Source organism: Agrilus planipennis, unplaced genomic scaffold (assembly GCF_000699045.2).
Source record: "Agrilus planipennis isolate EAB-ADULT unplaced genomic scaffold, Apla_2.0 scaffold52, whole genome shotgun sequence".
NCBI lineage: Eukaryota > Metazoa > Arthropoda > Insecta > Coleoptera > Buprestidae > Agrilus > Agrilus planipennis.
In genome coordinates, this window is record NW_020438883.1 from 39,104 (window position 1) to 66,169 (window position 27,066).

The window sequence follows — 27,066 nt, forward strand, 5'->3', positions numbered from 1 at the left end:
CTACATTTTAGGATTACGTATGCTCCAACAAGGTCCACTTGTGTGGATATCTACTTGCTGAAAACGAATCCCGGCGTAGCCAACCTCAACGTGATAGGCACGTTGGCTTAATCGAATAAAATAATTCGAAGTGGTCTGTATTCTGTCGAAACTGCTAGACGGGGATCGCGATTTCGATCTATTTGGATCTCATCAGCGCGTCGTAGACAGCTCCGACAGAACACAGACCAACCTTTACCTGCTGTCTCAACAGCGCGTTTTCGAAAATACTACAAATGGCGCAGTAAACGCCATCTGTAGCACGATGCTACATTTTAGGATTACGAAATATTTTACTCACACTTAGTTTAGTTTTAGAATAACCCCTTTTGAGCTCAGTATAACCAGTCTAGGCAGGTACATTTTCGTTTTAGCTTGAGGTAAGTAGCATGTATTTTTATTCTATTTTCTACCCGTCGCGAACAGTATTTTTTGAAGTGAAACTTCTTTACGCGCGATAGGGTAAGTTCGTTTCATGCGAGTCGCTATGTAACGAAATCATGCAACGGATGTCCCCCCTCTACGCGGTCACGTAATCGAGTTCGTAGTGGGGATCGCTTGAGAAGTGAGCGCGCTTCAGTGCAACGTTCGTTACAGACAACTCCAGCATGTATAGTGTAAAATTTAAATTCATAGTGTACAAATAGTACCATTAAAACAATTCCTTAACCCCTATCCCGATATGTTTGTGTGTTCGAAGAAGTTTCACTTCAGTAGCGTGTTATATAATAACACGTTGTTTTTTTTTTTCTATATCCCCGATAATGTGTACAAAATTTTGTGATGATCGGTTGAATAGTAGAATTGAAGGCGTGAAATGGAGGCAAACATACGAGCTCACTTTCACATTTATAATATTAGTTACTATAATGCAGAAAATTTTATAGATACGATTTTTTTTTAACAATCGTGTGCAAATAGCTGATTTTCCTTTACCAATAATTGCAAAATAAAAAGGAAAGGTTACTGACTCAGATGGTGGTAGGCATTGCCACAGGTAATTAAGAATAAATCTCTGAATTTTGTACTTTGTTATTAATCTCAAGGCAAAACAATAATCAGTTAGGTACAAACAAAATCAAACCATAACATTTGAGAAACTTCGTTTGAGTATTATTTGTATATTAATGAATTTTTGTTAACACCACATATAGGTAGGTACTATACATTTGGAGGTACTTAAATACCTACTCAATAACTTTCAGTGCAAATATATTTCGTCATATACCGAAAATAAAAATCATTTTAGATAGTTGTAGGTACTAAAATCTTTACACTACATGCTAATGAAAATTACCTTGAAAGGTTTGTTTTCAAAAGGTTTGAAAGATGGGTAAATACTTTGGTAACTACCTATTCCCAAAAAAGTAATCTTAATACGTAGAAAACATTATGAGTTGGGTTAAAAAAGAAAAATCATTAATTTCATAGCGCTAATCATACTATACTTATAATCGCTGAGCATCTATAAAGAGTTTGATATAAGACAATGTTATAATTGTAAAAAGTACTTGGAAAACACCCACTGTATTTCCACACATTTTCACGATTTCTCTTCGATAAATTTAGTAGCCACTTCTAAGCTCGCTCTTTAGGTTTTTCGTTTTGATCAGTTAATTATTGAGACTGCATATGGCGCGCTGATGAGATCTAATAAGGTCATAATTTCTGACAAAATACAAGACATTCATATCAATTGGTTTACGTGTCTATCACGTAGATAAATTGTGTCGTTGATTCAGTTAGACAAGTCGAAATACTGTAGTAATGCACTGAAATACTTTAGTTGTAACAAATACCCACCAGATGGCGATATACAGCCTCTATTTAGATATTACAAAAACTCGCTCCTTAGGGGCTTCTACGGTTTAGTTTGTAATTGATATCCCCCACGCTTAACCATTTTCCCTTCTCAACCCTCTCCCCAATCCCAACCTTCCATTTGCCTCCCGGGGATGAATAACCCTCACGGTTTATCTCTTCACTCGAGGAGGGGTTTTAGTCGGTAAAAATCTGACATGACGGGAAGTCTTCAAAAGACACCCCCTGCAGAGGGGCATTCAGGGGATGTCTTTTGAAGATTTCCCCTCCTCGAGAATAATCTATACAAAAAAAATCTGTAATTGATCGGAACTGTTTATGGGACACTGATGAGATCTGACAAGATTGAAATTCTGAACTTCGTCTAGCAGTGTCGATGAATTTCAAACCAAGACTTAAATGTTTTAATCAATTGAAAAGGCTTGAAATGTTTGAAATGCTTTAGTAGCAGCAAGTACTTGGCACCCACCAAATAGTGATACATTGTCTCTATTCAGATATACAAAATATAATTAAGTGGTGTCGAACGTAACCAAATAAACACCTAAAACTCAAAATTCTACGAAACGTTTAGAAACCAAAAACACGTTTAGATGTCATCCTCAGTTAGAGACTGTTTTGATAATAAGATGGTTCTCTTAGTTGAATACAACAAGAAGTTGCATTTAATTTGAATAAAATTTGAGAAGACCTTTGGTCGGCAGCAGTTCTTTAGAAATCTAATATCCATAATACTCTGAAACCTGTTATACTCACTTGACCAGAAGGCCATGCTAATATACAAAATATAATTGAATGCTGTATAAAGTCACTAAATGAAAACTTAAATCCCAAAATTCGACAAAATCCCAGGAGTCACTCTCAGTTGGACGGCTAAATACGTTTTAGGTTTCTAAACGTTTTGTGGAATCATAGGTTTTGTTTATTCTCTATTTATTATCAGTTGCAAGGAATAATAAAATATTTCTGCACAGTATTTTGAAAAATAGAACAATACCTTAACCAATAATCGGTTATTATTTCGTAATATGTAATAACTTTGATTTTCTGCTGAATATTAGCCATGAAATGTTTCTTTTCTCAAATACAAGGTATAAACATATATTTCCTTATCGAACATAAAGTCACGTATGGATAGAGTCGTAAAAAAATCGTAAAATAGGTAATGCCACCTTAAAGAAAAAATCACGTAGCTCTCCTGTAGCTCCGCCCTTTATATGAGAAATTAATGGGCCCTAAAAAGCACAGGTTCTTAATGCTTGAAGCAATAACGCTTTCCCGCAAAATTTTTTTTGCTTGATGTCCTCGTATATAAAAAATAAAAATACATATGTGGAACATACGTACTTACCTTAAAAAGACCATTCCAAAATCGATTTATTAAAAATTATAGGTATATAATAATTTTAAATTGTTAAGACTTTTAAAATAGTTTAGCGAGCACGAGTGTGTTTGTGTGCGATCGGGCACACGTGTGCGTGAACGGCTTATCGATTGGCCGCGAGCGTCTTTCTTCATGTGCGCCGTATTTGTAAATGTGTGTGTCGTATCTGCGTTCTGAGAAAGCAGTTAAACAGTTCAAAGAAAAAAAATAAACTATCAGGATGTTTCCCGAAGGTTCCAGAAAGTAAACAAAAGAGTATCTAAAGGAAGAGACGATCGCCAGAGACGAGGAGAAATAAATTGACTGTTGCAGAAGTGAATCGAGAAATAAATTGACAGTGATAGCAGTGAAATAAATAGCGCAGTGAATAGTGATATATCAACATTAGTGTAAATAAATAGTTTTTGTCGTTATCAGTCTTAGAAGTAATTTTGTTAAACCCACGAACATTACAATAATTTTAGCAACGGCATAAAACGTCTAAACTTTAAATAAATACATTAACAAAACAAATTAATGCTATAAGAAAGACTTTGACATTCAATAGTGGTTAATACTAAATATAATGTGAAAATTCATTGTCAATTTTTATCCACTATAAATTAACTCATGTTAATGAGGAAAAATTGTTGCTGTTGTCACACCCTCGCCGGGAATCGAACCCGAGACCTTTGACTTTAGACACCAATGCTCTGGCCAAGCCCGGCAAGGCTCTGTCAACAGCAACAATTTTTTCCTTATTAACTTGAGGTAATTTATGGTAGATAAAAATTGAAAATGAATTTTCATGTTAATATTTAAAACAAATGCTTCTATAACTGTAGGTAAACTATTGACAAAAAATAAAAAAGTAGTAAGTGATAAAAATAATACAATATAAGTAAGTATATGGCATTTTGATTTCGTCTTATTAATCTCACCTATTTTATAGGTAATCATTAAGTATATTTAATGGGGGTATACAAGGCGGTATGTATTGTTTAATATTTCAAGTGTGTCAAACTTAACATGTTTATCATCAAATCTGTTTCTGGTCCAGTCTAAAAATAGAAACCGAGGCAGATGTCTCCAACAAAAACTTTCAAAAGAGGGATGAATACAGATTGAATCTGGGCCGGAAGTGGAAGAAAAACAACCACGAGCACTGTAGTGGTAGATTGCACATAAATCATCACGCTTACCTTGAATTTGTCGATGAGCACCTGGTTGAGAAGCTCCGAGTGAGGTCTGGACTGGACCACTTTGAGATGTTCGCCACTGCCACAGTCAGATGCTGGCGCCCTTCGACGAACTGTCGGGGGACTTTCGTTGTCATCACCTGCTCCTCCGGGGTCCGTGTCGCCGGCATGGGACTCTGAACTATCGCCACCTGCACCCCCACATCCGCCACCCACCAACTGAAATAAATTTGCAATTTATAAAATTCGAGTGTTTTTTTGTTCAAAGTTTTGAACGAATGCAAAAAGAAAAACACTAATAATAATAATAATTGTAAAGGACCCCCCCAAAATCCTTGTCGAAATTCTTTAGGACTTTCTCATTAAAAATTGTCATGGGCAAGAGCTATGTATCAAAAGAGCGCTCGATATTTACTACAATATCCAATCGATTATCTCTTCAAATAAGTAGATAACGTGGATTTTATAGAAATGTTCCATACATTCAAAAGTTACTTGGTGAGCACACAATGGTGACCTCTATCTGATCCTTGGTAACTACCTCTGAAGTCATCTTAAGACCAAGTGCTCTTTTGAAATAATAGATGAATGAACTTATCATAAAAGGATTCCATGCTTTTTTACGAGGGAGCTTAAAATCTGCTCAACGGTAGATGCTGCAATACAAACCCATGGGTGCCCGCAGGCGCGGATCAAATCGATTACTTGCAACCGGGCATGACACATACAAGAACACAATACGTACAAATGATTTACGAGAAGATTCCAAACGTATCTCAAAGCTGTTCCAGAAAAATTCCATAAAAATATAAAGAGGTGACTGACAGATAGTCAAGTCAATCGATTACTATAAGAAGTAATATGAATAACGTCGCAGCTGTCCGTTATCAAGAACAACTGACCAGTTACTATATGGAGAGCTGCAAGTCAAAGGAACGAAGCATGCTGCAACAGTTATTTTACAGCAGGATAATGTCCAGTTATACGTTTTTGTCCACTGTATTCTTCAGACGTCACTTCTATTCGTTTGATACAGCATAGTCTTTCAGATAGGAGCCTTCATGGTTCTTTTCAAAAGAATCATAATTCTTTTATTGTGGAAATCATTTATTAACGAAAAAATGGGAAACGTTGTGCTAATAATGGTTGGTATTTTGATTGAAACTGCTTACTCCGTAATTTGAAAATCAACATTATTGTATGCAAAAACAACGGACATCAATTCAAGTAGTACCTTATGCTATAAATAACCGGAATCAGCTGATATATGCATGGAGAAGCTGTATATACAGCGAGGGCGCGTGGATTGGAAGAAATTCGTTTAAAATTTAGGAGTTTGTTTTTCTTTTTGGAAGAACATTCAGACACGTTGATCTTTGTCTTTGGCTGCGGGTTTTTACAAGATGTCTCAAAAATAAGCGACTATGGCCGACTTTCAAAGGGAAGCACCTATTTTTTATTTCATTTTTGAATTCTGCATCGAATTTTTACCATGTTTCATGTAGTTACATAATACCCAGATTAACTGCGTTTAACCCAAATGCTGAGTACCCAAATATATCAATAGATTCGGTATGATTCCAACAGGAATAGTACGAGATTACCTTAACAATATTTTCCTAAATAGAGGGATAGGAAGGAGAGACTGAGTCTCCAATCCTGGTCACACTGGACTTTTATCTATGGGGTTCTCTTCAATAAACAGGAAAACATTGAAGAACTGACGAACAGAATTAGAGCTGAAATACAATAAATCCAACCACATACCTTAACCAAAATATAAGAACAAAGGCTTTCACGGCCGGAATCCATAGTAGAATGAAGATTCGGGCTATAGAGCCGTGGTCTAAGTGAACTATTCTGTCCAAACGTTTCGTCAGCTACTAAGGCTGACATCCTGAGATAGCACTACCCCTGAGGATGTCAGCCGCAGTAGCTGACGAAACGTCTGGGCAGAATAGTTCACTTAGACCACGTAACTAGTATAGCATATGGTGAACGAAACACTTAAAATTCGATGCAGAATTCAAAAATTTAATAAAAAGTAGGTGCTTTCGTTTGAAACACAAGTCGGTGGTAGTTGCTTATTTTTGGACCACCCTGTATACATCAATTTATCATGAAAAATTAAGTTAAAGCAGTTAAAAGTAAAGATCTACGTGTCCGGGCGTTTTTCGAAAAACAAATCCTTGAATTTTAAAAGAATTGGTTCCAACCCACTCAATCTTCACAGTATGTATAAGTAGTTCGAGACGTCGTGGATAAATTAGACGTTCGTTAAAGTTAGCAAGTGCGTATGAAGTGTAAATAAATAAAATTATAGTAGGAAATTCGTCAAAGAGCACATACCCAATGAACAACACAAGCTTTTCAGAGAATCGGAGCAACCGGAAAACGAAACCTTAGCAATGTTCAAAGGCGAGGAAAATTATATTCTTTCACAGCAGGGAAAGCACCTATTCAACCAAAAAAATAAATCAAACCCTTCTAAGCCAGGACATCTCCCTCAACATTTTATGAAACAAATCCGCACACATAAACAAACACAAACAGTGTGTCTTTCAGTTTTATGTAATATCAAGCACAAACAGTTCGGCTTCGACTGGACGAATCTAAAGCACAAAGAATAGAAGCCAGGAACAGAACACAGAAGGATACACAAACGCGAAGCGGGTGCCTATTTCTTACACATACACACATGTACATATACATATATATACGTTTGTGTATATTATATACCTGTGTACGCACACATGCACGGGTGAGGCGGCCGTGCGGTCATATAATATGTAGTTAAGCTGGCGTCTTTCTCGAAAGCCTCTTTGTGCTTCATCCGCAAAGCTTTGCGAGGCAGAAAGGGGAGCAAGAGTAATAATAAGACGGGCTTTGTTAGAAGGCAGGCTACCCCAACAGCTGTTGCCATGCTGTCGATTAATAAAGAAACCGATAACGAAATTTTAACATCCAATCCCAAACTCATTAAATATGCTCCAAATATAAAAGTTTCCGGAAAGCGGATTGGAAGGTAAATAGAGAAATGTTACAGAAGCTGAATAATTTCAGGAGAAATTGTTATCAAATTTTGGACCATTTCATTTCTTGCATCTGACAGAGGACTGTTGACAGTTCACAACCACAAGACGAAATCCCTCCAAATCAAATTTATAAATTATTCGATAGACAAGGGTCCTACAGACATTTACTTTACATTGAAATGATTCTTTGCAAATTAAATTTTGCGCTTTTTAGGGTTCCATACGTCCTATTGGAAAACGAAACCCTTATAAGATCACCCATGTGTCTGTCTGTCCGTTTTTATTAAGATACTATTGTACATAAACGAATAAGACACTCCCTGTGATTAGAAGTAGGTATCAGATTGTATATCAGAAAAGTATTTGAAGAAACTCAAGAGTGATTTTGGCAGATCATCTTTTTAGCAGCAAAAAGGACATCATACACAAGCGTAAATTTTACAAATAAAATAAATAAAGTAAAGATATAAAACAGTCAGATAAGTGAGGATGGAAGGAGTAGTAGGGATATAAAGCAGAGGATAGCGCAGGGTCGTGTCGCCTTTAATAAAAAGAAGTCACTTCTATGCTAGCGAACCGTAAATTTAGAAATTCAAAAAAGGTTGTTAGAGGTGTATGTTTGGAGCACGGCGTTGTACGGGTGCGAAACATGGACAGTGGGAGCGGCGGAAAAGAAAAGGTTAGAAGCGTTCGAAATGTGGTGTTATAGGCGGATGATGAGGATATCGTGGGTAGAAAAGGTTCGAAATGAAGAGGTATTGGAAAAAATAGGAGAACAGAGGACTCTATGCAAGTCAATAAAAAATAGGCGAGATAGGTTGGTAGGACACCTTCTCAGGCATGAAGGTCTAGTCAGAGACATATTAGAGGCAGAAACAGGAGTTAGGAGGGGTAGAGGTAGACCTAGATTAGATTACTGTTCGCAAATAGTTAAGGATGTGAGCTGTTCTAGTTTTAGGGAAATGCGAAGTTTAGCTCAGGAAAGGAAAGAGTGGAGGTACGTGTCCAACCAGTCTTAGGACTGATGACCTTATGATGATGATGATGATAAAACAGTTATTTTTTTATCGTTACCTGAAATAGAAATTTCTATTAAGGAAAATGAACAAACACAAATGTTTTGTCGCCTTTAAAGCCAATTCTATAAATTCAAAACTACGCAAAAGCAGAAATTAGTTTGAAACTAAACTAGTTCAAGAGAAACAATTTTCCCTCGAGTTTAAATGAAAAGATTTATTCCTCGTTATAAATACATACGTATAAACATAATATCCTACATTCGGAAAATTAAGGAAAACTTTTGCAACATTTTATTATTATTATTACTAAAAATTACGGTGCTTTCTAAACGGATAGACAGAAATAATTTGCCAGTAGCAAGCAGTTGTGCTTGAGAGTAGAGCTTTCAGCTCTTGAAATATTGCTATTTATGTATGCAGTTGAAACTTTTAACAAAATTTAGCAGAAAAGGCGAGAACTGTACTAGAAAAGATATATGTTGGATTTTCGTTCTGTTGACATTCAATTCAACATTTATAAATGCGACGGTACAAATGCACTTGAATTCTTGAATAATATTCAATTGACTACTGGAAAAATAGCAAGCAATTCGGAATGAACTAATGTAATTTCGACACTCAAGGAACGTTAATTTTAGTAGAAGAGGCAAGAGTCAAGTTTTTTTAGTATTCAAGAAAATTCAAGTACCTAGGAGCTCATAATAGATGATATTACAGCTAAGTATATGTGATAAGCAAAAGAAAATTTGTATAAAACCGTTTCAAATGTAGTCAAATGTATTTTTATATGTACCTACAAGTAGATGTTGCCTGCAACATCGTCCGCGAGGATTTCGATTATATCCTTGGAGTAGTCCTTTATACTTTTAGTGAATTAAACAGAATGAATGACCTATAACCCTTATTCTCTTACAAAAAATCCTTGAAATCACATTAAAAGATTGTTACGGAGCTTGGCTCGCTTGGCGAAGGAAAAGTAAAAAAACTTATATACCTATCTTTCGCCGGTGTACTGCTGTACCACATATATTGTTCGGTAAGAACAATTAAACAACTCGAAGGACCAGCGTATGTCCGATTAATAAGATGCGTATCATTAAATACGTTTATTAACCCTATACATACACACTTAAACTTAAGATTACAAAAATGAATTGAATTTTGAAGCGATTGCTTTGATGGATGTGCTAATACTGTCTTTTCTGAACTGTTCTGTCCTTTTTTTATCTCAACCTATTTCTCCCACTTGTGTTATTTCTGTTTATGGAATTTTTCCCGGGTCACTACTCCCAACGACACTAGTCACGTACACCAAAAGGTTCGTAGCTGGATGGTACACAATGGTGTTATAATTTAGGGAAAAACCAAATTTCAAGAATACAAGGCAGATGCACTGCGAATGCAACGAAGGCGGCAATTAGAAGGATTCGGGGAAGCCCGCAGGTATAATGTCTTAACAAAGATTTTGAAGGATGGGGCCTCAGTGAAGTAAAACTTTGGGTTCTGTGTATTTAATTTTGGACGAGAAATCCAAAAATTATACAAAAAAGTATTTTCGTCGAAAAATTTTAAAACAATTTTAGGCTTCGACAATAGCGCGACACCTATAGAGTCAAAAACTATCATTAAAATCGATTGAGTGGTTTCAAAGATTAGTATGTACGAACATACTAACATGAGATTTTTAAATATTGATAAGAAAATTATGTTCGAAAGGGTTGCAATATTAGTTCCATCAAAAATAAAGATTAAAGTATAATTATTACTTAATTCGAAAAATGTGTAATGTGTACAATGTGTGACAATAAAGTTCCGAGACTTTGTAAACAAAACACAAGTAAATTGACTTTTGGTCGATCCTGGAGTAGGCACTTTAAGTGATTTACAGTAACCACCTGCAGTTCTACAACTAACAAATAGAACAGACGATTGAATCAAACGTACATTGTGTTTAATATGAGTGTATATTGATTGTACGAGGTGTAGTAATTAAGTTCCGGGAATTTGAAATAAAACAGAGGTGAATTAATTTTTGTTCGATACTTTAACAGAGGACTCTATGAGTCAATAAGAAATAGGCGAGATAGGTTGGTAGGACACCTTCTCCGGCATTAAAGTCTAGTCTAGAGGCAGAAACGGAAGCTAAGAGGAGAGGTAGACGTGGATTAGATTACTCTTCGCAAATAGTTAAGGACGGGGATTGTTCTAGTTTTGGGCAAATGCGAAGATTAGCTCAGGACAGAAAAGAGTGGAGCTGCGTGTCCAAATAGTCTTAGGACTGACGATCTTATGATGATGATCTTTATCGACATTTACACTATGCACCGTTGCTAACTCTTTTCCTACTCCTGAAAGCACTCTTCGTAATCTTTTGAATTCAGAATTGTCATAGCTGCTTTGACCTCTTTTATGCCATTATGTTGAGTACCCTTAAGGTGACATTGTGTCATGTCATTTTTGAGAAGAGAAGAGTCGCACGATGCTACATCCGGATAGTAGAGGGGATGTGGTAACATGGAGATACTTTTTTGATCAAACATTTCACTCCTGTCCTTCTATGCAAGTGCCTGCCCTACTCTTAAAATATGTTTTCGAGGGCGTCAGCATGAAATTGTCCTGCCGTAAGGAATATATTTACGGTAGATAATGGCCTGAATATAGAGAAGGGGAAATTTTAATTAATCTCTTTGCCCCACATGTATATTTTCTAATTCGCGAAGGATTTCAGACGATTTTCACCCGGTTTTACTAAAAATTGTTGTTGTTTGTGATTTAATTTATTAATTGTTGTTGTACCGAAATTTCAGGAACTAAATCGCTACACCTCAAATAATTTATGATAGAATTAGTAAATGTTTTAAACCTTTAAGGATTTACATTTTATGTTTTTTAGGTATTGGACAATGTTGGAACATAATTATTTTGTAAAAATAAAAGTAGGTACCTAAAAAACGTAAAATTATTGGCAGTCCAAAAAGTATTGACAACAGACGATACGATATACTACTAGATAATTTTGTATGCTGCACAGCATACGTGTCAGCTTATTTTCCCATTGTAATATGAGATAAGGAACTAACAACAATGCCTGCTATTAGCTCCATATGTATATTCAATTGAAGGGTAAACGCGTTGGAAAACTTTATTGAGCAATGAAAAGCCAATGTCCTAAACAAAAAAGCCACACATCGACTATTCTTGGGTCTCAAGTTTAAATTTAGAACATCATTGTTTAAACACTGATAACTATTTATATTTATACACAACAATAACTTGAATATTTATTATCTATCGCGCATCGTCCATACTAATTAATAAATAATTTTTATTTAATTAGTAAATAAAACAAAGAATTGGTTGTCTACACTTGCATATACATACGCATAATTATCTAAATGGAGTAAAAATTTTCGATAGAAAGATAACAGAAATATCTCGACCATAAGAAAAACTTTTTAGGTGTTTTATCCAAATCAGCTATTGATGCTGGTCAGTGTGTAGTCCAAACCGAGCGGCATGGCCTAGAGGTCTAGACCATTGCTTAGCATTCGGGAGGACGCCGGTTCGATTCCGGGTCCGTCTGCCTTGGTCCAAGTTTTTCTGTGGTTTCCTTGGATCACTTAGGCAAATGCTGAGGCAGTAATATTCCACAGATAATCTTTCATTCTCTTCTGTCTTCATTTCCTCCGTCTCAACTTTCTCACCCGAACCACCACCCACCCATTCCCACGATTCCTGAAAGCTGGCTGAAGAGGGCCTTCCGCCCTACCTTCCGGCGTAGTCCGGAGGGACTGCCCGCTCACCAGCATTACTGGCTGGTGGGAATGAAACACCCAAAAGTTTCTTTTTTTTTGTGCAGTCCCTGAAGACTACGCCGAAGGGCAAGGCGGAAGGCCCTCTTCAGTATTCCTTCAGGAATGTTGGGAATGGGTGGGTTGTGTTTGAGATGAGAATGATGAGACGAACGAAATGAAGACAAAAGAGAGTGAAAGACTATCTGTGGAATATTATTGTTCTCATATTTGCCTCAGTGATCCAAGGAAATTGCAGAAAATCTTGGATCAGAGCGAAAGGACGCGGAATTGGACTGATATCTCCCCGAATACTAAGCAATGATCTAAACATGGTATAAACTTCCAGGCACTAGGCTATGCTGCTTGGTATCAACCATTACCATAAATTTTAATACGTTGATATGCTACTTTGCGAATTTTCGAGAATATCTTAGGATAGTTCCGTAATCCTTATGGTGTCTTTTCAGATGAATAGTTTTAGTCTCGAAAATGGCATTAAAAATCAAAATGTAATACGTGACAAAATCTGTCTAATAGAATGTTAAAGATATTTAATCTACAGTACAAGGAAACAATGTGTTTTGCTGGTAAAATAGAAAAAACAGTCATACCTCTATTTGAATGCCGCTGTCTCCGCTGTTGCACTTGACGTTTCTTGCAGCCTTGTTGGTTTTTTTGCGGTCTTTGCTGGAACGCCAGACCAAGGAACCAAATCTAAAACAATGTAACAAAATCTTACTAGATATATAAAAGTCCATGCGTGCTTCATACATAATACAGAACATTGACTAACGGAAAAATATCATCCCTTCAGTCTATGTATGGTCATAGTTCGTATTATTCGACCGAATCTGGGATTGAACGTTTGATTAGCGCCAAAGCTCGAAATGTAACTTTATCATGGACTTCGGACTAAGTCTAAGTACTAAACCTATTCGATTTTTTAACTCAAACTTTACAAAGTTGATAGAGAACGATTTGGACACGTTCCTAATGCGCAACCCTAAGCTTAGTTGTACAAAGGTTGCATTTGGAGCTTTGGAGTAAAATTTATCGAAAAATATAGAACCAAAGCTCGGTTTTGAACCGTTTTCCCAACATATTACCATATATTTCTTGTAAATTTACAGCATAAACTATCTGTACGAACTTCATATTATTAATAACATACTTGTGTTTATTATGTTCGTAGTTATCATCTTTTGTTTCTTCGAAACTTGAAGGATGAAGAGGAATATGTTGCGGTGATTCTTCTTCGGAAGGATCGCCAAGGACCTCCGATCCATGTTCCGAACTGCAATTATCTTTACTTCCCTTTTTCTGGAAACGGAGAGAAAACGTCTTGCGGAACTTCTTCAAGACACTTTCGGCACCTGAAACAAAAGACGTCGAACATGAGCAACAGCGGAAACAACCACCAAAACATGTACCAACTGGACTAAACTGTGCACAAGTATTAGAAAATGGTGCCTCATGTAATCTAATCAATTTATTCCTGAAGGTATATCTATAGGGCGTCTCTCCTCAAGAATGCCTTTATTATACTGTATTGCAAGATCGTTCTATGTTTTTAAATTGCTTATTGCAATAACAGATCATTTTATTGGGTTTTGTAGTTATTTGGTCTTAAAATTTTTAAGTTATTTTCTGTTTAAATTTTGTGAATAGTTATCTTGAAACAAAAGTAACTTCTGTCAGCATTTATTTTTATTTTTGACCACGTCTTTCTGAAAATATATCTCTTTTCTGAAATCTCTCTCCTCTATCTCTCTATCTCTTTCTCTCCCCTCTGTTTATCTGAGAACAGTTCTAAACCAGCCGAATTCTCAAAATCATTTGAACAAAGCGTAGCACCCCTTCATAGTTTCAAATTGCTTTCATTACTTTTTACAGTAAATTTTCATTACGGTTAGGTATACGTTGGTGACTCTTTATGCCTAATATAAGTTAAGATGTTGTAACATTTTAGGGAATATTTATAATCGCTACAATTTAACTAAAACTATAGCAATCACAAAGTAGTTTATGTGCCGACAAAACTTCGTTAAGGTTAATTATAACTTAAAAGATAAATAAAATTTAATTTGGTACAGCTCATTAGAGTAATGATCAAAAATAGTTTCGTCTGCAAAGAATCAATGTGGAAATAACAGTAAAAGATATAAATGTATCTAATGGCATCACGGTAGAGTAATTTAGATGCCGACAGAGTAATGAAAGTAACTTATTATCTCAACATAACAAAATCCGATTAAGAACCCTGACTCATCAACTCCTCAATGTAGATATACCAAAAACCAATGTAGCACTACTTAAAATAGACCTAAATCGTTGCCTTTCACAAAAGTCTTCTGTAAACTTGTTGGACCCGGTCATAATACCTATGAATGCATTTAGACATAAACTTGGTCAATATAATATTTTTTGGAATATACCCTTTGAGCCTGCATCGTGACGTTTTAGGGGATTCCAAACTTGATTAGCCCGTCAAACAAACAAAGATTAAAATATTATCATGATAAAATCACTTTCCTTATACAATAATTGAACAGGGTCCTGGGTATTAGGAAAACAAATTTTAAAAATTAAACCATTGTTGAATCGCGACTTTTCGTCTCTATTTCTTGAGACATTATCAAGCTATGGAAAACAATTCCTTAAATAATGTATACACGTTAATTAGTAACACATACATGTAAATAATACTAACCTCAACTTATCTAACTGAATTTCAAAATTATAAATATAAACATAAAGTTAATTGCATCTTCTTTGATCCAATACCCATGATCCTGTTCAATTAGGATATTATTTTTATGAAAAACAGATCCTATTCTACTCTGATGTACTAAATAAGAAATCTTTACAGGAGTGCTACATTTGTGGCAGTTTTATCTAATAATTATTAGTGGTGGTTGTGATAGCAATTTTAAGCAAATGTTTCTACAGGCAATTAAATTATTTATTTGTCCGGCTGGGTATGCACGTGTTTGAATACGTATACCTAGTAATTTATGGCATTAGACTTTGTATGGCTAATGAAGATATTAATAAAATGCAATAATGAAATAACTGACAATGTTTTAATGACACTATCCCTTAATACGTACGAATAGTCTAAAATTTCTAACAGCATTATGTATACCTGTTGCATACATACATTTTAATTTGTTTATAATTTAACAACCTTTAATAGACAGCAAATAAAGAAAAATGTATTGTCTGATAAAGATGACTTCATCACCTTTCACAAAGAAAAGAGTCGGCAATTCGTCATCGCATATATATTTTTAAAAACAATGTAGAACATAATCAATTATAGTTTACTAAATTGCCTTTTTCGCAACTGTTTTTGTTTTTCTACGAAATTCGTCTCGGCCATTAAGCAAACAATAATGTTACGGTGTTTAAATAAACTGTAAAACTTTGCTCGCAAATTCTTACAATAAAAGTTTTGAAAAGGAATAATCATGGTACTTAAGCAACAATTTTTGATACATTAATATAAGGAAACACAATAAGCTTTAAAAAATGAAAAGCAGAAATTAAGAGCGTCGCGCTGTATAATAGCAATATATACTTCTGTGAAATGCGTAATATTTTTAAGTCGACTAGTAGAATAGATACTGCACATGACCTAACGCGCATTCTTAACCTAACAAATCTGACAGTCGCAGTACGCATCTATATTTATATTCTGAAAACATTGACGCTGAACGAAAATGGAATATTCTTTGAATTTTAGTAATGATAAAACAAATTCAAAATAATTATTTGACTATTACAGTTAGTTACTTATTTGTTTTTAAATTAAATAACAACTTTTATTCCCTTAGATATTTATCAACTGTCGCAAAAAACAGAAAACAAGTACAAACGAAAGGTGTTTTTATCTTCTAGGTTTTCATTCTTTCGTTTAATATAAAATGATTTAGGGGCCTAGGCCAACTGGAAATGTGTGTTCTTGCGATAAAAATATATGATGTCATATATCTACTTGATCCTCTTGAGCATCTAGAAAGAGCTACTTAATAATAATGCCGTAATACAGAAACCTACTCAATGATATTCAAAGCAGAACATCACCCGGGGCCAAGTAGAACCTGTTTAATAACTGGTACAACTAATTAAATAGATATCACCTTAAAAAAAAACATACTGCTAATAGCCAAACCGAACAATAAAGGTCCACATTCACAATAATAATGGTTCAAGCAATTATAAAAGCTGCCGATTTTCAAATTTCAAGATTTTGGGATCTATACGGGTAAATGAAAAGTTGATATCCAACAAGATAATAATAAAATTTAATTTAAAGTTTAATAAAACAACAAAATCATTTTATTAGCAAATAAAATAATTCGAAGTGGTCTGTATTCTGTCGAAACTGCCAGACGCGGATCGCGATTTCGATCTTTTTGGATCTCATCAGCGCGTCGCAAGACAGCTCCGACAGAACACAGACCAGCGTTTACCTGCTGTCTTAACAGTGCGTTTTAAATACTACAAATGGCGCGGTAAACGCCATCTGTAGTACGATGCTACATTTTAGGATTACGTATGCTCCAACAAAGTCCATTTAAATATATGATATGAGATATTTTTATATTTTTATTTGCTCTTTTCACTCATATGCAATTTGTATTTAACAATTAACGCGACACCGTGTGCCTACATTTATAGATCTGTTAAACTGACGACCCAAAAAATTAAATTTCTTCGCAATTAAATCTATTCAATTAAAGTAATCGCTTCAAATAAGTTAAATGAACGGAAAGTAAGAGACTGTTGAATAAATTGGCATTTCTCTTTATGTTATTTTAATTCAATTTGTGTTCTTTAATCGACCTCTCGCAATTTAATCTAAATTTTGATAGAAAGTTCGTGTCGTTCCTGCAATTTATCATTATTTCAATTAGAGAGAACAATTAATATATTCGAAAAGGGTGCATGGAGTTATGACATCAACAACACAATAAACAAGAACAGTATAAGCACAAGAATTTGATTATGTCACGACACTTCGCAAGTGTTAACCTTATTACAAAACAAAACATTCTTTGGTTAATACATTTAATATTTAAAAAGAAATTAGTAAAAGGTTAATATACATAAATTAAGAAAAAAGTTATAGTATCGCCTGAGTATAGAGGCCGTGAACGTTTGCATGACAGGCGACCATCGATACCACTGGTCCATTGCCGTTAATTGAAAATTGTAACGTCGTATATGTTTTCCGACGACGCCGCTAGTCTCTGTCTGTCCCTTGCCCTGCCCTTTTTATTTTACATTTAATTACTAACGTTTCGCCTAACCGGTTGTGGGTTTTTTCAAGGTATTTACATATTTAACAATATCAGAGACGACAACGCAATAACGAACCTTGTTTTGCAACATTATCTGCTTAAAACCTCCATAACATCACAAAATCAGTACTTATTATAACACATTTCAACTGTAATACTTACAAATTTTAAAGAAAGTGGAGAACCCGCGTTTATTTTAACAATCATCGTTATAATTATTTTCGTTTGTTAAAATTAATTGGAATAAATCAAGACTAGCAGCACTATAATCCTTCATAGTTTTCGTGAACAGCCCTGTACGAGGTTTGTTCAAAAAGTATGGCTAATTTTGTGTTTTTTCAAAAATTATTTATTTATTCATAAATATCTATTTTGTCCCCTTCAAAGTAATCCCCACCAGATTTTATACACTTGTGTCAACAACACTCAAAGCGCATTTCTTGTGATCTTGTTCAGCTCCTCCTTAGATGCCGTCCATAAAAGCCACAGCGGCCAAATCTGGGGAATACGGTGGCTGCGGCATTATTAGTGTGTTGTTTTTGAACAGGCCTCGTATATAATGCCAAACAAATGCACAAATTAAACGGAATTTGCAATAAACAATTAAATTGTATACGTGGCCATTTGGTGACCATGAGATAATGAAATCCAACAAAAAAACTTTTAGGTCAGATCGCTTAAGCCAGTAAGAAATTGCAACACAATTTCATTCTTGTAAAAGTATCCATTGATAATTCATATTGATTAAAATTAAACTAATTGTAAGTATAGAAAATGTTACGTAAAACAAATCTATTGTTTAGTATTGACCAATATCTCATGTAAATAACGGTTTCTATTAATTAAAAAGCGGTTGCACGACTCGATGCGTTTTTAATTAAGCAGTTAACATAATTGCTTTGATTTATCAAACCGTTGGTTTATTTTTATGTAATAAAATTATTCTTACTCCCGGAAACGGTGTAAATATAGCAACGTTGATAAGCAACATACATATTTGTCGAACAGTCTCCGATGTATTAATTAAAAAAAGATTGTAACTATACACTTAAGTGTATCCATTTATTGTTATTACGTCTAACAGACGTAGATACTGTACATCTTATGCAGTAGGTATGTCAGAAAATAACGGCCTGAATCTGAAATTCGCATTCAAATTCATCTACGTGCTCACTGTCTGTCATAAAAGATCCACATGGATGAAATTCTTCTGATTTTGCAGACAGAACAGAAGGACAACAAGTTTTTAAAGAAGAAAAGTATCCGGCGACTAGAGAATCGAGATGTAAATTTTTTGAATCCAGATACTGTACGAGGTTTGCTCAAAAAGTATCGTGAATTATGAAAGTTCGGTCATGTTCAATGTTGAATGAATTTTTGCCAGCTGTTTTGCTTGCATGTGTTTTGGCTCGTCCTCGACTTTTGCATATTCCAAAACATGGATCAAAGAATCTGTATCAAATTTGACACTTCGTTCATGTTGTCTTTACCTACCGCAACCATATATTCCTAAGCAATCAACAGCATCAAGTTCGGGTAGGTATGTTCCTGTTGTCTCACTGACGTCCTTGAATGACTGACTCGAAGTCAGCTCTAGTGCAGCTTATTGGAAAATTCTTAGAACTCATCCCAAGTCAACCCAGGGTTTATAAACCCATTGAAAAGAGGAAACGGGGAGAATACCGTATTATTTTCAGTGTCTAATTTCTAATTCGTAAAAGCAATCATATTAATTAAATGAAGTTAAGAACAAGAAGTTAGTTAGTTGTATCGATTATTTAAATAAAATAAACTTTAGGATTTATATTCGTGAAAGTTTGATTTTGACTTGACCCACTATACAGGGACCCTAATTAAAAGTTCCTGTATCTGAAATTTATATTCCTGACACAACACATGTTGTCTGTAAATATCAAGGTTTACAAATTATTTCGTAAAAATAGTTTAACGAAAATTAAGACTGCTTTGGTGTCTTTACACTTTCTAAAAGTCGAGAGTGTCTTAAAAAAGCAATTACTTGGACAAAAAGGTGATATTCACTCTTATAAACTTTCCTGAACACGAACAAAATTGCTAGTGCACATTGTAAGACGATGAAGCACAAAAAGTACCTGCAAGACTTTTATTCACGTTACAAGAAAGACAGTAACATGATATTGTGCTGATACATTAGCCGAATAGAACAAAATTGTACTTAGCTATCATTATATATATATATATACATACATATACAAAAGCGAAAACCTCTTCTTCTACTTTTAAAAATGCCTCCTGAAACACCACTCGACCATGGCTTGTAAAAGATCATTGCAAAAGAAAGGAAAAAGCCAACGCTCTAAGCAATCTCACGAAAATCAGTAGAGACCATTGGAGCTAAAGATTTTAATAATACACCTTTCTATAGCGAGATACAATAAATAATGTAAGTGCCAGTAAAGAATGTTTAACGAACCTACGGCCGCAAACAATTCAAGCTATTGGTATTTATTGCTATCCTTTGGACAACACCTTTTTTTCTAATCATTTGAAGTCTGTCAATGGCAAGAAATTTTGCATTATCTAATAGTGTTGTATTATGATAAATAGAAATTATGTTATCTATAGGTAACTGCTAATAAATAATGCTAGAAAAAGGATCTAAATATCTTTCGGTAATTGATAAACTCAAAAAAGGGTTAATAACAGCATATCTTGTGTAATTGTAATTGTAATAAGTTTCCAAAAATTCTGGTTCTACAAAATGCTGCTACAAGGTACCTACTCTACACGAATAAACATTTAGTTAATAAATAGGCACTTTTTCCCTACATAACTTTGTTGCCGGATGGGAGTTGCACCTTGTTGTAGCCGGGGAAAAGTTAAGCATTACTCTATATTTTTAAACTTCGAAAGAGTGCGATAACAAATGAAGGAGTCCCAAAGATGGGAAAAACCAGGTTTTTAGATCTAGAAGGCAAGGTATGCTTTTTAGAAAGATAAGTTTCAAATAAAAATTCATCATTATCTTCATAAGGTCGTATTTTGATTGTTTATTGCAAAAATGTCTTCTTTTAATGATTTTAGGTTAAAAATTTTTTCATTTGCCTCTAACTGGATATTAAGGTTTCAACCTTTACGAAGGGATTGAACCTATGTGTAACTGAAAATGTTTGTTCAAAAAAAGTTATCACAGTAATTATTCATGTCTGTTGGGATAAACAATTAACAATATCTCATTAGTCATTGCCCAATTTACGTCCACAAAAAAAGTTAGATTCCAAACTCAAAAATAACCATTTCAATGTTATAATGTCATTAAAATAGTTCTTTTTGCAATAAACAATCAATATACAAGAAACGGCAATTTCTTTATGACTTTTTGGGGTTTCTGCAATAACTAATTGACAAAATTAATCGGACCACGACTTAAATTGAAGGTTCTTAATTTCTTTACAATTTTTATTTGAAACTTATCTTGCCTTCTAGATCTAAAAACCCGGTTGTTACCAGCTTTCCCCATTTGTTAACGCACACTTTTTAGAAGTTTAAAAATATACAGGAATGCCTACCATTTCCCCAGCTACAACAAGGAACCACTCCCGTCCGGTAACAAATTTTTACCGGGAAAATTCTCTACCGACTGGACTATTTATGAACTAACCCAGAGAAAATGTACTTTTCTCGTAAGTACCATACTCCATATGTTGAAAACTTTATTCAACTATTTAGTTTCTACCAATGGGTAATATTGTTACATACACAAAAGGGCAGTACCATCGCACAATTTAGAAATTCTTTAGTAAACGTTCAATTCGAACCGGTTACTTACAAAAACAAGAACAGAAGCAACAACAGCAGGCAAATTCACACTTCATGGACATGTCACACATCCTTTTCTTCATCAGGAGCAATTGATTCTTCCGATTTTTCGATTGATAACAAACTAATTCTACCGTTATCCAATCGCCTACACTTTCCGGACATATACAATAGTAAATACTAGTAAACTACCACAATTCTGCACGAAAGTTAACCATCTAATTCACTGAATGTCAGGTGTCACAGACATGTAATTAACAACTGAAATTTACGTACAAATACAACTTCCACTGAATTGTTCGTCCGATACAATCCCGCTGTGGTGATAGGTACGTCCACTGCAACGGTAAAATTGGAACTAAAAGCACTGCTGGTATTGGAACTTGGAACGTAACGTTGGAAGTATGCAGACTTGGTTGAGGATGGAAGCAAAGCAGCTGGTGCAGAAGAACGATTACCTTATAGCTGTTAATACAAAGAAGAGGTCAGACAAGCGAAGATACAGTCAACGAGCAGGTATAAGAGTCACAAGGTATCTCTCCGCGACAGGGGAGCTTTCGAAATTACCCTTTAATTATTATGGAGGAGCAGGTAAAAGTACTTGGAAAAATGTCGCAAAACTGAAACCAGAATTAGAAGAGCTTCTCGAAAGGATAATCCTGTGGGCGGTGGGTACCTCATAACTTTAATAACCGGTTAAACGGATCATTCGGGATCGGTGGATTCTTAAGTTTATACCAGAAGATTGGTAATTTTATAAGCGTCATTTTGAGAATTTTGAAATAAGTCGATCTAAAAATCTGAAATTTAACATAAATAAAATGTGTTTCGACAGTCAGAACAAAGTACAGGATTAAGAGAAGGACGGTGGCGGAGGAGCGTCCCGCCCCGAGCTACTGACAATTAACTAATAAGCTTTTTTAATACCACCCTAATGTCTAACCGCCTTATTCATCCAATCTATAAATTACTCAGAACAGTTGTACAATTATATTATAAAGACATTAATTAATTAAAATTGATTAGTTAAAACATAATCCTACAATTTAATAAACAATTTTCCATGTCTGAAGTTTGTGCAAATGATGTTTGTGTACAGCTTCTGTTGTTTTATTTGTGTAAATTAAGGTGTTAAATTTAAAAATTGATCATGAAGTTTATTCAACTATCGTATAACAGGAAATCGTTGGATGCGATTTAATGATCAGCGACTGTGACGAGGAATTCAAGTTTACCGACCTTTTTCAAGTATTCCTACAATTGGATCAATTTATTGAAGTAAATAACAGACAGAAGCTTTTGAAAAATATAACACTAGGTATTTATACTTAACACAGATTTCTCTTAATTGTACAATCAATAATTTTATACGGATAAAAATCGAACGATTAATTTAGAAAAGATTGTTAAAAGTGTATATTTGGAGAGCGGCGCTGTACGAGTGCGAAACATGGACGGTGGGAGCGGCAGAAAAGAAAAGGTTAGAAGCTTACGAAATGTGACGTTACCTGCGAATGATGAGGATACCATGGATAGAGAAGGTTAGAAATGAAGAGGTATTAGAAAGAATAGGAGAACAGAGGACTCTATGGAAGTCAATAAGAAATGGGCGAGATAGGTTAGTAGGACACCTTCTCAAGCATGAAGGTCTAGTCAGAGACATTTTAGAGGCAGAAACAGGAGTTACGAGGAGTAGAGGTAACTGTTCGCGAATAGTTGAGGATATGCGATGTTCTAGTTTTAAGGAAATGCGAAAACCTCAGGATAGAAAGGAGTGGAGGTGCGTGTCCAACCAGTCTTAGGACTGACGACATGATGATGATGATGAAAAATCGAAGTTATTCAATTAAGCACATTTACATGATAAATATCGCACACCAAAGGGGGTTCTAAGCTTACCTTTCAGTTGGGCACCGTACAATATTGACCGTACTACAGGAGACACAGTGTAATTGCTGTTGTTATTCCAACTATATCAAGATGTTTAGAAAATTAAAAAAAAACGACATCCTATATATAGAGCCAAAAGGCCTTTCAATAGGTAAAAAACATGCAGAATAAAAGTATTAATCGAAGAGTGCTTGTGTTTGATTGCTTAGGATCATTAGGTTATAGTAGGAACAGGCAACACAAGCGAAGTACACTTCATTTCAAGTAGTTAGAGATATGTCCCTGCCGTTCAGCTGGATGCGCCGTAGCATAATTCAAAATTGAATCATGTTTGTCTGCGGAGCTCATTTCTCAACCGATCATTGAGCGAGAACTAGACCAAAGTGTACAGTACCATTTGCAAAATTTGAACTGCCAGTCAAAGTTCAAAGTTCTTTCAATGGTTTATAAAAGTATTGGTAATTATTTTATACTGTTACAACCTCTATGACAATCCACTACCACCCGGAGATTAAGTATATCTATACAAGCATGATAATTACACTAATTTGATGTAACTAACGTATGAAGAACAAGAACTAATTATGATATTCCAAAACTACATGTTTTGTACATTACCTTGTAATACTAATTGTTTTGTTCACATTACTCGAGGTAAGAAATTTTATCTTGCATGGGTCATCAGCCCTAACGAACGTTAAGACCACTTGTAATTATCAGACATCATGGTGTGATTTACTGAACAGAACTAATTAAATTAAAGCATTAGCAGTTATGGTAGAAAGACTTCAAGATCCATAAATTTGTCGAAATTTTTGGTACAACAGATAGAAGTACAAAACGATTATTGAAACATTAACTGTAGAAATGCACTAACGGCGAGACCAATTAACACCAGAAAAAATTGTATAAAAATACCTATTAAAAAGATTCTTTAGTACTTGCATATTATTTCATAAAGTAATCAAAGCCAATGAGAGTAGGTACCTAAAAAAAATATATAATTCCGATTAGGTAGTAATGCATTCTTCTGTAATCTGGATATAAAATTGAAATCACTCATTCACTCACAGACTGAAAAAAAAATTTCGAAAACTACTTGAACTACTTCAAATTTGTTAGGTAAGAACACTTTTCATTCTACTACTCATTTTTAAGATTTTCTGATCGCATGATATAGCACAACAAACTACTAATTTACAATCTACCCTTAAACCTTTACGATCTGTCAAAGTGAACAGATTATATTAGACTCCAGTTTTTTACAAATAGACCTATAATAGATACAATGCCACTAATTATTCTGACTAATGTTATCAATGCGAAAATGAGTTTGTTTGATACCATTTCACGGCTTAACTACTCAACCCATATAGGGGTATAGAAAAGGACATAGAGTACCCTTTATCAAGATAAAGGATGCCGTTACCGAGGCACACAAAAAATTAGTTTTATATGTGGTCGATTTTATCCCTTAACTATTCACCGATCATCTAGAAATTTTGTACGAATATTGTCGAGGGTACAGAAAATGACATAGGGTACCTTTTATCCAGAAAAAGAATAGAGGGATAGAACAAATTAGTTGTTACGTAGTCGTCGATGATCTTTGATTTATTTAGGACATCAACGCGAGCAAAGCCGAGGGTAAAATCTAGTTTCCTATGAATATCTTAAATTCCAAATTTTTGTGCCTAAGTCAGATAATCTATTAGGAAATGCCAATTATTATGACTTCCACATTTGAATATTCTAATAAATGCTTCAAATTTGCCCACCACAAAAATAATAATCGTGACAGTAATAATATTTAAACATGGCATAAATTGATGTAACTATGTCAATTAAACCGATTTGTAAATGAGTTCATTACTTGAGTAGAAAAATGTCAATTTACCTGCTATAAATTAACCAGTTTTTTCTGCAACGACTTATCTAAATAAATATTAAAAGTTAATATATTAATGCATTGTCTTTACCATTATCTATCCCCACGGATTCCTTATCTAATTACCCCTTACTGTGTTAATCTGTTTTAAATGTGCTAGAAATACACTTAGTTCTTCAGTTGCAGTAGCAACTAACTTGTATTACTTGTAATTTCCAAAAAGAAAAGGGTAATAAACTTTATAGTAGAGGTAAAGAAACAACTTATTATTAGTATTGACATAAATAAGGTATAATCATTTGTATTAGCATAAATAAGGTACATTTATTAGTATTAATTCAAAGAATAATAATTGCAAATCAAAACGAGTATTATTAATATTTTAATTAAATCCAAGTTTAATAAAATTTTATAATTGGAAAATTTGCAGAAAAATAATTTTTACCGGTTGCAATTTCCAAGTAACAGAAAGACCATTCATATAGTTAATTTTTAGTTTAAAATGTTTGTTAGTTTAAAAGGAAAAATTTGACGCCAAGCATGTACTTATAATAAGCATTTGAAGTAGCAATATTTAAACATATTAAGACCGGTAATTTTAATTATAAAGGACCACTTGTTCTAATTAACTTATTTGTCAAGAATTTTTATTAGTTTTACAACAGCTTTTTGAGTTTCAAATATATATTGTGCTTGATAATCACGTCGCCTCATTAACGGGTTTATTTTTACTTTAGGCAATTTTTAATATAAAATTACTATTTTAATATAAACACACATTAATTTGTCATTTGAAGAAAACAATTTTTGAATTGCTAAAGCAATTTTGTCCATTTTTCACTCATTAAAAAGGCGAAAGTGAAAATATTTTCTATAACGGAAGTAGATATAGTTAATCTAATCAAATATCAAGAAAGGGCGGGAGCTTGATAAGGTGCTAAAGAACCAATTTTTGGTAGTTTTGCAATTAGGATTTCCAGGGTTTTATGATTAAAAAGAAAGACGGAACTCCTTAAAAGATAAAACAGGAGACAACATTGCGAAATTCTTCCCTATAATAACATCTGTCATGATTAGTGTTTGGGAATACTGGATGTTTTCGAATTCGCCGAATTGGAATATGTGCCAGTTGCGTACAATATACGTTTTCGTCTTGTTTGCGTGCAGCCCCGGATAGAAATGAAATGAGGTAACCCTAACAGACATCCGGACCGGATCAGGCTCTAGTACGGAAGCCGTATTACGGTATCCACACTTAGCACCTGTCATTGTATATTCCTTGTAACCTCATCGTTACAGTGCATCGATCTTCCTATTCATTTTACTATGATCCAGGACTTGGCGAAAAATAGAAAAACTAATCGAAATAACACTGCGCTTGTTTCATCCACCCATAAAGCGCCGCGCTTCATACATACACGTTTAATAATCTTTCTCGAATTTCTAAATTAACCGTTCGCGAGCATAGATGTAACTTCTTTTTATTGAAGGCGACTCGACCCTGCGCTATCCTCTGCTTTATATCGCTGCTACTTCTTCCGTCATGACTTATGTGATTTCCGAGATACCTAAAATCAGCCACTTCTTCTAATTTTCTATCTTATACATTTATATTTGTTCTTTCCCCACTTTTTCTTCCCTCACATATCAGTATTTTTGTTTTACTTTTTTTTATTTTCATACAATACTGTTTTGTCAATACCGCTTCCATTTTATTTAAAGCTATCTCTAACTCCTCCTTGCTAGATGCTAATACTGCTATGTCATCTGCAAATCTAAGCATACTAATCTTTTACCCCTGTATATTTATCCCTACAGTTGTACAGTCTTTAATGATGTTGATGGCGTCTTCGATGTATAGATTAAAAAGTAGCGGTGAAAGTGTGCATCCCTGCCTGACTCCCTTCCTAATAT

The 27,066-nt window shown here is 34.5% G+C and overlaps 1 protein-coding gene across 3 annotated transcripts in view; it reads right to left on the reverse strand.

Moving 5' to 3' along the window:
- The window catches only part of LOC108734660, a 196,167-nt gene that overhangs the window by 24,722 nt on the left and 144,379 nt on the right, over nt 1-27,066 (reverse strand). For all 3 annotated transcript variants that reach the window (XR_001937419.2, XM_018466302.2, XM_018466301.2), the window contains exons 9-11: nt 13,442-13,643; nt 12,882-12,984; nt 4,426-4,641 (exon numbers count right to left, since the gene is read on the reverse strand). Coding sequence is in view for 2 of the 3 variants with exons in the window: in XM_018466302.2 (XP_018321804.1) it covers nt 4,426-4,641; nt 12,882-12,984; nt 13,442-13,643 (521 nt within the window). In the remaining variant the exon portion in view is untranslated. The remainder of the gene's footprint in view (nt 1-4,425; nt 4,642-12,881; nt 12,985-13,441; nt 13,644-27,066) is intronic.